Source organism: Phoca vitulina, unplaced genomic scaffold, assembly GCF_004348235.1.
Source record: "Phoca vitulina isolate PV1807 unplaced genomic scaffold, GSC_HSeal_1.0 scaffold44, whole genome shotgun sequence".
NCBI lineage: Eukaryota > Metazoa > Chordata > Mammalia > Carnivora > Phocidae > Phoca > Phoca vitulina.
In genome coordinates, this window is record NW_022589747.1 from 14,475,994 (window position 1) to 14,488,158 (window position 12,165).

General features: G+C 41.7%; 1 protein-coding gene across 1 annotated transcript in view; it reads left to right on the forward strand.

The window, feature by feature from the left end:
- The window catches only part of AMPH (amphiphysin), a 271,638-nt gene that overhangs the window by 207,664 nt on the left and 51,809 nt on the right, over window positions 1–12,165 (forward strand). Inside the window, exons 12-14 of the mRNA XM_032430566.1 lie at window positions 3,706–3,822; window positions 7,983–8,006; window positions 10,008–10,031. Of these exons, the coding sequence (XP_032286457.1) occupies window positions 3,706–3,822; window positions 7,983–8,006; window positions 10,008–10,031 (165 nt within the window). The remainder of the gene's footprint in view (window positions 1–3,705; window positions 3,823–7,982; window positions 8,007–10,007; window positions 10,032–12,165) is intronic.

Here is a 12,165-nt window from a genome sequence, read left to right on the forward strand (position 1 = left end):
TATTGTGCCTGAAAAATGTCCTTTCACATTAGTTGTAGTGTGGATCTGATGGCAGTGAATTCTTTCTGCTTTTGTATGTATGAACAAATAGTCATCTCATTTTTGTTTTTCAAAAATATTTTCAAGGGGCACAGAATTCTAAGTTTTTTCCTCTCAGTACTTCAAAGATACTGCCTCACCATCTTTTTGCTTGGATTATTTCTGATGATAAATCTGCTATTATTCTTAGGTTGTTCCTCTGTGAAATAACACATCTTTTTCTTCTGGCCAGTTTTAAGAATTTCTCTTTAACTTCGGTTTTGAGAAATGTAGTCATGATGGCTCCAGGTGCACTCCCTGCGTCTCCCATCCTCTTTGACCGGTGGTTCCCCCAAAACTTGTGCTTTTCATCGTGAATGGCAGGAATACAAAAAAGCTAGTCAACCATGCAAGCCTATTTCAAGCCTTTGCTTGCATGATACTCGCTAACATCCATTGGCCAAAGCATGACAGGTGGTCATCCCCAAGTCAAGGTGACCAACTCCATCTATCAGGAGGCCATGGCAAGGTTAGGCATAAGGATTATGATCAAAGGATATACCTGTACTGGAAGAAGTTCAGTACTTCAGCTGTAAGCTTGGATGTTCCTAGCAGAAGACCCTTCATGAAATATAGTAAAAAGATTATTATAATTGGTAAGATTTTTCCCACTGAATATTTTCCCTTCTGTGGTTTACACATCTAGTCTCCTTTCTTGGGAGCACATTCTAGGTCACCTCTTCTAGACTTTTAACGGTGAAACAATACTTAAGCTCTAGCTTCCAAAAGCTTAAGAATGTTGAGACCATATCAGAGTTTCTCTAATGGGTAGAAGGAATGAGAGATTAGTTTTCTTTTATAACTTTAAGAGAAATTACATGTCACTGTGTGTTTCAACATGTAATGATGGAATTGTTGTTTTACAAAGGAATATTACATCAACAGGCAACTCCTTTTTTGTTCTTTTTGTAGTTCTATCAAACTACTCTTTGATATGAGTGCCTTAAAGGGTAACTCTCAAGAATTCAGGGTGCAAAACCAAGTAGAAATTGAGTCTGAAGAAGCCAACAGCACATTTTGAAGGCAGCCAAATATACAGATATTTGAGGACAGTGGTTTTACACAGATATACTTCATTACCAATAATAATTAATAATGGTTTAATTTCCATTTCCATTTAGAGTATCTTCTATATAGTATATACAGTGGATTCATTGTCTTTACTACTGACAGTAATCTTACTAGGTAGTATCGCTTGCATTTTATGCATGAAGAAATGGAGGCTCAAAGAAGCTGAACTAATTGCCCAGAGAGAGACAGCTAGCAAGTGGCAAAACTGGGTGCAAACCCAGATCCATCGCAAAGTCTAAGCATAGCTCTGTAGAGTCTAATACGTCTTTTCATCCTTGATGTCTAAATTCCCATCCAAGCTTCCTTAAGGGGATCCATTATGCTCATGGAGGATTAATGGACGTATTTGGATGGGTTCACATTTTATGAAGCATTTACAGACTCTCAAGAATTCTTCTGCAGATCCTCAGGGTACCCGTTTGAGAGATGGGGGACCGGGTCTTAGCAGCAGCCTAGAAAAGCACCAGAGTCAAAGGCACCCAGCTGTTGCAGTCCTGTCTCGGCTGCATTACAGCTGAGGGACCCAGGACAACAGCTAAGCTCATTCTGCCCATTCTCCTCATCCCCAGATGGAGAAATGATGCCACTACTCCTTGAGTTTTATAACGATTAGACGGTGCAGGTGAAATGAATGAAGTTTGAAGAATCTAGTAAGGTAATTCTTTAAAGGCAATAACAGTGTGGTGGGGTTGTCATCATTAGACTGCAGCAAAGTGCCCTAACCTGAGTTAATATTTATATGTATTAAGTTCTCAGAACAGTGCCTAGCACATTCGAAGTGAATATAGGTGTTTGCAGAATTTTAAAAATATAACTGTGTCAATATAAATGTTGAAAAACAGACTGAGGCAGATTTTGCATATGGGCCAAAGGAATCGGTTGATAGCTTTGTGATTGTTAAAGAAAGAAGAATCTCAGAAGAGCATTATCCTTGGGAAATTTGAAAAGTGTATAAGTGTATATATTTGTATGCTGCAAAATAGATAGCTCAAGGGGCGCCTGGGTGCCTCAGTCATTAAGTGTCTGCCTTCGGCTCAGATCATGATCCCAGGGTCCTGGGATCGAGCCCCACATCGGGCTCCCTGCTCCGCGGGAAGCCTGCTTCTCCCTCTCCCACTGCCCCGCTTGTGTTCCCTCTCTCACTGTGTCTCTCTCTGTCAAATAAATAAATAAATCTTTAAAAAAAATAGCTCAAAACCAATAACATGGTACTGAAGCAGATTTCCTACTACGGTGAATGTGGATATACTAAATAAAGTATTATCTTTTATGTCCCAAAGCTTTACATACGGTTTTAAATTTTATCTCTATGATAAATATTAATCAAAAGTACTCTTGTTCTTTAAAATCTTTCTCTACAGGGAGCCTGAGTGGCTCAGTTGGTTAAGTGTCTGACACTTGATTTCAGCTCAGATCATGATCTTAGGGTCGTGAGATCGAGCACCGTGTTGGGCTCCTCACTCAGCCCACAGTCTGCTTGGGATTCTCTCTCTCCCTCTGCCCCTCCCCACACTCGCACATGTGCATGCTCGCTCTCATAAATAAATAAATAAATAAATAAATAAATAAATAAATAAAATCTTTCTCTGAACATCCCTGTTCTTATATATGCTTTATCCGTGGTTGTGACCTTTCAGTTTCTAGGCAACAGATGGTCAAAATTGAAGCTTATATCAAGCATCAAACACATGTAACTTGATTCTGTGTTGATCCAGTTCTATTCACCATGATAGCTTATGGAGACTTTATTTCAGCTCTGACCCTTGCTATGTAACTTGAGCCAGGGTTAGGCGAACTTCAAGCCCATGTTACTTTTTTGTATCACGATAAATGAACAAATATTAATGTTCAGTGTTATAAATGTTTTCCTATTATCATAGCAGGACTCTTCTCCTAGGTCTTATTTGTCTTACCTGTTTCTAATCCAAGAGTGTTATTTTTTAGTAAACGTTGGGGGACAGGGTTCTCTCTCCGCCTCTTTGCCTTTCACCCTCCCTCCCTCATACGCACAGTTGAGACCACCAGCATTATGGATGAAGAATGGATCATACGAAAACTAGATCAAGGGATAGGGTCCCTCTGGGAGATGAGGCAGGTGGATGAAGTCAAAATAGACAGTGTCCCTTCCTTTTTACGTGCCAGCTTTGCAGGGAACATCACAACAGTGGGCTTCAGGAATGGGTCCAAGCCTTGGCCCATTTTATCCATCTGGTCATCTGTAATTCTTGACTTGAGATTTCTGAACTAGCAGAGGGGAATCCTTGGATCTTGGTGGCATCAGGACATACCTCTCAGACATTTTCTTCGTTGGCTGGATTCAGAGCTGGACAAAGGAGAGGAACTAAAAGCCTGGGTCACATTCCTGGGTGTCTTAGATGATAGTTGGCCAGAATTGGTTATTTCCCCCTTTGCCACATTTAGCTGGTGACTCTGGGAGCTTATGGGTGAGCCACCTAACTGGTAAACTATCTGAGCCTGCTTTGGGGATATCCAGTGGCGTTGAGGATCATACATGGATTATATCATAAAGTCTCATACTTTGTTTTATTTTAACAGAATGAAGCCCCTGAGGTGAAGAAAGAGGAGACATTGTTGGATCTGGACTTCGACCCTTTCAAGCCTGAGGTGGCACCTGCAGGTTCTGCCGGAGTGACCCACTCCCCCATGTCGCAGGTAGCCAGGGGCAGTTCTGATGTTTGGGGATGACATTTCATAAACTTGAATAAGCTCTATGATGCAGCAAATGCCTGTCAGGGACCCCCGTCCATTTCAAGTGACTATTCACTTGTCTTTGGGGTTGACAAACATTCCCCAATGGGAAGGAAGAGTAGAAAGAGGACTATCCATAGCTCTCATTCCAAAGCTCCCCCCCACCATTAGCTCTCTCTATCCATAGAGCTGGGATAGCCATGCATTGCGGCTTGCCCAGGAATCCTCCATTTCAGAGTAATTGTCATTATTAGTATTAGTTTGCACTCAGAGTGTTCAGCTTCGGACAATACATTTTCTGGCTTCTCTAAATGAAGCTCTTTCTTTGGCCCTGGGCTTAATCTTCTTACTGTTTTCTCTACTTTCCTTCCTCATGTTTTGCATATTAAAGCACGTTAGAAATGACCTTGAAATTATGCCCCAGCAGAAATGTTTTCCAGTCTTGGTAGTTTTGAACTCGAAGACCTTGTTCTCCTCCACATTGCAGAAGCTTCCCTTATGTGATCTTGACTATGGCCAGAGTTGGCCTTGCTTATCCAGCTTGTCCTTGCTCATCACTTCCTCACCCTCAACATTTCCTCACTCCCAATAGTGATCGCACAGCGTTCTCCTGCAGAGGGGTCCTGGAGGTGGGCACAGTAATGACTTCTGGATGATTCCTCTGTAGTAGACTTCCTTTGCAATTGTCTGTGCTCACAAAAGGAAGTTAACTCAAAATTTGGCAAAACAGAAATTGTTTATATCCGTATTTTTAATGTGCTTGGGAGCTCACATTTGAATTTGGGCAAATCCAAAGATGTTAGAATATACTTCAAATTAATTAATGAAGGTGTATTATAAAACTGAAGTTGAGAATTGAGACCTCACTCAATTTTCTGGTCTTGAAGTCTTGTGATACCTTACAATAAACCACTGTCAGCTCAATATAAACCTCGATAAATAAAACTTCTAATCCATGCTTTCTTCCAGAATATGATTGGGTTTCTAAAGGCCTCCCTGTTGTAATTTGGGAACAATAAAAATCTGAGATGTCAATAAAGCAGGTAATTAATAAGCAGATCAGATACTAGCCTTAAAGATACTTGCAAAAAATGGGTCTCTTAGATAAATGTTTGGGAAAGTTCTATTAACTCTCTTTTAAAAGGAGAGTCACGATATGCATCGGAATTTTTTTTTTAATTTTTTATTGTATGTTAATCACCATACATTGCATCATTAGTTTTTGATGTAGTACTCCCATGATTCATTGTTTGTGCATAACACCCAGTGCTCCATGCAGAACGTGCCCTCTTTAATACCCATCACCAGGCTAACCCATCCTCCCACTCCCTTCCCCTCTAGAACCCTGTTTGTTTTTCAGAGTCCATCATCTCTCATGGTTCGTCTCCCCCCTTCGATTTCGCCCCCTTCATTCTTCCCCTCCTGCTATCTTCTTCTTCTTCTTTTTTTTTTTCTTAACATATATTGCATTATTTGTTTCAGAGGTACAGATCTGTGATTCAACAGTCTTGCACAATTCACAGCGCTCACCATAGCACATACCCTCCCCAATGTCTCTCACCCAGGCACCCCATCCCTCCCACCCCCCCACCACTCCAGCAACCCTCAGTTTGTTTCCTGAGATTAAGAATTCCTCATATCAGTGAGATCATATGATACATGTCTTTCTCTGATTGTATGCATCGGAATATTACAGGCTCCAAGAAGTTCTGCAACTAAAAGAAAAAACTGTGTAGACTTGTTTAACTTAGAGTTTCCCAAATTTGACCACAGAAATCTGTTATAATGAAAGTTTTTTAATAGTCATTAGAATATTCTCTAAGACATACTTTGGGGAATGCTAACATAGTAATTGTCAGCAAGTTTTGAGGGTTCTGCCTTGTTGGCCCAGGAAAGCAGAACATGAATGTACATCTCATTCAGAACACGTCCCCATCAGAGCTTCCTCATTGTGCAGAATTCATGGGCCTTCCTCAGCCTCGCTCTACAGCATTCACTGCTCTAGTGACAGAAGGCAGGTCTCTGCAGTGGGTGCTGTCGTGGTCAGTGGGTGAGATGCCACAGCATTTCTGCCCGCGAGTCTGAATCGAGAGAGAAACCTCTTTTATATCAATTCATGATTAAATAAATCCACAGATCATGGAATTTGTGTAGATTTAGAACAAAGATTCTTTCAGAATTAAAAAAAAATGACCTCAGTTAAGCTTCAAAAGTCTTTGGAAGAAAATGCATCACTGCAGTCAGGAAAAGCCACATGTGCCCCGCGTTCTCCCTCAGGCGGGGTAATCAGCCGCCCCCCTCCGGTAGCTCTAATGGAGTCACTTCACGGCAGAGTCATCCTGTGAGCTGGCTCTAATCACATCTCCTTTTCACCAAGGGCAGTCTTAGGCTGTGATAGCAAAAACAATAGAGCCATCGGATTCTACTGGCCTTCCTTCCCCTTCGCTCAGAATGATCTCCCTTACCCATCACCTGACCCCATGTTTTAAATGGATGTTCTCGCTGCTAGCGGAACGCCTCTCCTGTGATCTCCGCAGTGTCCACACGAGTTAACACATCATTTCGTGATCCTGAGGACTGATAAACATGCCATTTCACATTGCTGCCTTCCTTTGGAGAAGATAGCAGTGCTGTCTGCATCATGCAGGGATATGGAGTAGCTTTTAGGGGCTGTGATTCTTTTTTTTTTTTAAGATTTTATTTATTTATTTGATAGAGAGATAGCGAGAGCAGGAACACAAGCAGGGGGAGTGGGAGAGGGAGAAGCAGGCTTCCTGCCAAACAGGGAGCCCGATGTGGGACTCGATCCCAGGACCCTGGGATCATGACCTGAGCCGAAGACAGACGCTTAACGACTGAGCCACCCAGGCGCCCTAGGGGCTGTGATTCTTAAGGGCCTGGGAAGCAGGAAAATCCAAACCATCTGAATAATCAGAACGTGCATATTAGTTGCAGAAGGAGTCCACATACAAATAACTGTGGTTTCCCGTGCAGCTGTTCTCCTCTCCTTTCTTAGTCATTCGACAGGTGGGTGTTAACCCAGAGACCAGCCAGGCTGCACAGAGATGCTGGGTGGCTGGGGCTGGACAGTCAGAGCAGGCCCAGACCAGGGGGGGTGGGCTCACTCAGAACCACAGGGTCCATGTTCTGTAGTATAGAATCCTAATGAGACGTCTGTGACCCCATCTGGAAACTCCCATATTCTTAGATGGGAGTGCCAGGCTTTCTAATTTGCCGCTCGTTTAGTGATTCAAAACAAGTTCATAAACAGATCTGTTCTAGTCACAAAGACAAAGGCAGAAAAGGATGTGGCCTTGGCAGCAATTCTCAGTCACAAAGGAAATGAGAGTTCTCCTTCACTTTCCCAAACACACAGCGGAAGTCACTTGAACCATCTGGATTCATTCACTGGGATCAATGGGCTTGATAATTAAAATGCCAGTAGTAAGTCTAATTCATCCATATGTCTTAGGGGGCACCCTGCTAATTTGCATGATTATCTGTTAGTTGAGCTGTGTTATCATCAAATTCAACATATTGAAGAACTCTTTTTCTGGGGTTCATTTACCATCAAACTGGTCATAATGCAACCTCTTGAATGTGGTCGGGGGAGGGGAAGAAGTAGCATTAGCAATGAATCGGACTGCATGTGCTCAAAGATGTGAGAAACTCTAATATCTGGACACATTGTACTTCGTTTTAAGTGTGTGTGTGTGTGTCTCTCTGTGTGTGTATACTTGCATGCACTAAAGTAAACCCATTCATCATGTTTTCAGATACAGCTATCTACTTTGTATAGTGAAAAGCAGATTGACTGGTCCTCTACTGTCCAGTATGGTAGCCACAAGCCACATTTGGCTATTCAAATTCAAATTAAGTAAAATTATGTAAAACTTAAGATTTGGTTCTTTTACGCTAGCACATTTCAAGTGCTCAGTAGCTACATGTGACTAGTGGCTGCCATATTGGACGGCACAGATATGGAGCTTTGTCATCACCAAAGAAAGTTCTGTTGAACAGTGCTGTATTTCAAAATGTTTTACTTCAAGAACTTTTGTCACCTCAGTATTTTTTACATGCTTGGGACTTGTATACTAACCATATTTTTATTTGTTTGCTTTCAGACATTGCCCTGGGACCTATGGACGGTAAGAGTGCTAAAACCTTGTATTTTGATGTATCTGGATCCCTAGAAATTTGGAAACCCTGTTACATTTAAATTCACCTGCGGTGGGAAGAAGACCTAGACATTTTTAATGACAGTGTAGTCCCCTAGAACAATCATCAGCTTCCTGATGGTTCCAAGCATTACCAGCACCTGGAAACAATGGTGAGGAAAATAGTGTCAGTGTGCCAGACGCCTGGATAAGCAAGAATTTGGTGTTATGCCCCTTTATGCTTCTTCCTGTGGTTATTGGTGGCTACTGAAAATGTTGTAGTGAAGGGCGGGCACATTTTTTGTTGCTTTTAAACAGAACAGAAGAAAACATGGATGAGAAAATGTAAGGGGCAGGCTACTCTGCACAGGGAACCTCTTTCTTACTATTATTTCCAATGATAATGAAGCTTCATCAATAAGAATTTGAGCTTTAGAGCCAGACAGCTCTGGATTTGAGTCCAGACTCTACGTCTTATAACAATATGACTTTGAGCAATTTATGAACTTCTTTCAGTCTCCGTATTTCTCATCCGTAAAATAAGGGTAATGATGCCTACCACAGAGGGTTGTGTGAGGATGAAGTAGATAATATTTGTAGAGTGCTTAGCCCCATGTCTGATACATATCAATAAAAGGTAGCTGTTACTACTAATGGTGTGTATTCAGCTAATCTGACGTGCAAGGATGAGCACTTCCGAAAGAAGTTAGAGTTGGGAAAAAGACACGAACAGAGCTTTATGGTGCAGCATGTGTGCTGTGGGATTCAGAGGGTGGCCACACCCATATGGAGCTTCACACCCTTCAGGGGCAGGGCGTTTGTCTGCCCTGTCTTGGAAAAGCTCTGGTCACATGGTCTTCAGAACTCAGCTATTGAATTTCGTGCTGTCTTTTTAGTGAGACAGCAACAGGAAAGTTTGCTAGATCAAGCTATTCATGGGCCTGGTCTTCTGAAGTGACACTGCTACTCTTTTATCTTAAAACAAAGATGACTGCCCCCTTCCCTTCCACAGGAGTGGGTTTATACTGCACTAATACTTAGGATGCTTGAAGCATCATGGAAGGCTCTCGAGAGAAGAGCTAAAAGATGTTAATTGAAAGCTGGCTTTGCTTGTATAATCACAAAAAGGGATACATGGACTGACGTTCAGAACATTTGAATTCTAGCCACAACTCGGTGTTAATGGTCTTGACGACCAAGAACACAGTGCTAATGTTTTATTATTCCAGTATTTCATATCTTTAGTTGGAGTCATAATACATTTTTCCTTCTGTAGCTGGGAAGGGTATGGTGAAGATGAAGGTATTATCTGGAGGGATCATGGATTATTTCAGAGGACAAACCTGCTAAGAATAGTAGCAGTGACAAAATTGCAAAACAATAGCTCCCTGGACATAATTGCTGGCGTTCCTTGATCCTCTCAGTCCCCCAGGGTTGTTTGTGTGCAGACAAGGCTTCTAGGCTGGGGGGAGAACGTGAGGAGAATCGTCCAGTCAGAGTGGTTAGTATCAGATCATCCTCCATATAAACACTACCTCAGAGGAAGAAGCAAGTGTGGGGTGAGTTTGGGGAAAGGTTTATTCTGATACTGTGTCAGAGCATATAATACTGTGTATTTTTGTGGCTGCTAGGGCTTGGTCTTATTCTGATGTTCTCAGGTTTGCTTTTTTATTTGAAACTTTGTGTTTCAGAGTTTGCTAAAGCAGAAGTCTTGTAATAGCCCTGAAGATCGTTGTTGACTAGAAAATGAGAAAGGCTTTATTCATGTTTCAACTGTGTAGTCATAAACGGTATTGAAACAAAACTCATTCCTATCACAAAACAAGTTGTAAAATTTAATTTCAAACCAGTAAAAGCTACAGCTTTCAGGAGAATGTTGACTCTGGACAGCATGGGATTTTAATGTGCTAGGGAATTTACTTCTTTTGCCCTGTTGTTGTTGTTATTATTATTATTATTGATTATCATTTTTTTTTTTTTTTACTCATACAGACAAGCACTGATTTGGTACAGCCGGTAGGTAAATATCCAGAATATTCTGGATTTTTAAAAATATTTTATGTGCGCTATATACATGGATATTATCTAGAATGAGCTTTTTTTTTTTCTCATGGCATTGCTAGTCGCAGATTTAACCTCAAGCCATTTAATTTAAATGCTCTCTAGCTTTGTTTAACTGGTGTTACCCTACTGAAGAGCTTTGTGTTTCTCATCATATCTTACCATGATCTGTTTCATCTTCTGTTTTTTTTTTTTTCTTTGCTATTCTGCATACTCTAAAGACTGACTCTTCAAAAAGTCTTTCCCTGTGTAACCTGATCATGGAGGAAACTCCAGAGAGTGGGTTGGCCGAAGAAATTCAAAGATCTCAGATTGACCTAGGTGCATTTATTTGGGGCCCTGATGCTAGTACAGAGAGTATCAGCCAGGAAATTACCCAAGGTGGGTCTCAGGAAGACTCTTCATGTCTCTCTGAAGCAGAGCAAGACATTGGATTATCCACTGGAATTCCTTCTTCTGCTGACTGGCACACTGTAGCTGAACAGGGTGAGCATGTCGTGGGGCCAGCCCCTCCATGTGGAAATGAACAGCTGTACCCAAAGCCTGTGCCTGAGGCTGAATTTGCCACAGCGGCTGGTATGGAGATGGAGCAGCCTCATGACTTACCTGCCTCAGAGATGGCAGCCACAGAAACTGGTGGCCTGGTCAGAGAAAGTCAAGAAGATGTTAAACAGTCAGAAGAAGAGGAAGAGAAAGAGAAGATGGAAGATTCTATGTGGGCAGGTGTGGAGACATGTGAAAAGGTAGACACTGGAGCTATTGATATCAAGGCACTAGAAGGTACAAAGGAATTTGAAGAGAAAGCGTGTGAATGTACAGGAGACAGGCTAGTAGATCTTCTTAAGAAAATAGGAAAGCAAGACCAGGAGACCTTAGCAGTCAATAAAGAGGAAATGATGAAAGATCTACGAGCTAGTTGTAAGGAAAGTGAAAAGACCAATGAAAAGTATTTTGATAAGGTTGGTGTATTAGAAGAAGACCTGGAAAGAGTAGATATGGCAGCTGAATTTAGTTACAGAAGCCAAGGGCTAGAGGAGGGGAATCAAGTAGTAATTAATAATTGTGAAATTATAGAGGGCTCTGGAGCTAAACCTGTCCATGACACAGATATTTTGAATCTGCGTCTCCAGACTGATTCTGTATCTAATCTTGAAAATGCCAGCCCTGAGGGATGGGGTTTAGCTAGAAAAGACATAAGGAAAAATTTAATAGACTCTCTTAACCAGGATATAATACATCACTCAGGACAAGGCAGTGCAGATGCTGAAGAGATTCAGCATGAGGCTGTGTTACATACTCCTGGGGTTGACAGGAATGAAAATGAGGCTGTTGTTTTATCAATAAAACATAAAGTGACAGCTCAGTCTAGGACAGATCTTAATTATTCTCTGGGAACTAATGCAAACAGAAGAGATTGGTGTTTGTGTAAGGCAGAAGACTCATTACTAGAGAGGTCTGAAAGTACAGTGACTGGTAACTGTAGCCATACCATTTACTTGCCAACAATTGTAAAAACAGACTCTTGGGCAACAGATCCAGGCCAAATCTGGCAGCCAAGCTTGGATTCAGTAGTGAATAGTATGGATATACTAGAATTCCCTGGTATACCAGATGGCCAAGTAAGTGGATTTGCCAGTTGGCTTAATCCTATTAACCACTGGCCTATCAGAGATTCAGGAGGCTTAGATAATTGCTGGGAACATTTAGATATAGTTGAAGGTGAGAGAGGGCTGGATGTGGACTTAGCAGCAGATGTATGTGGGGAACAAGCCATTGCTAACTGCTGGGAACAAAGCCGAGAGATAGCTAGACCGTTGGTTCTGGGCACCTCCCACAATGCTAGCACCGAGAGTTCTGCTAGTCCGCGAGACAATGACATCAGCAACTCAGATTTATCTGAAGATGAAATTGCTAACCAGAGATATGGATTGTTGTACCAAGAAATAGAGCCTGATAAAGAAGAGGTACTTACCCCAGTATGTAGTATAGACTAGCCAAAGACTTCTTAGGTTCTTTTTTTCCTAATGTTTCCCACCTACTTCATTATCCATCCATCAGTATCTTCTCTGAGGCCTGCCTCATCTCCTTG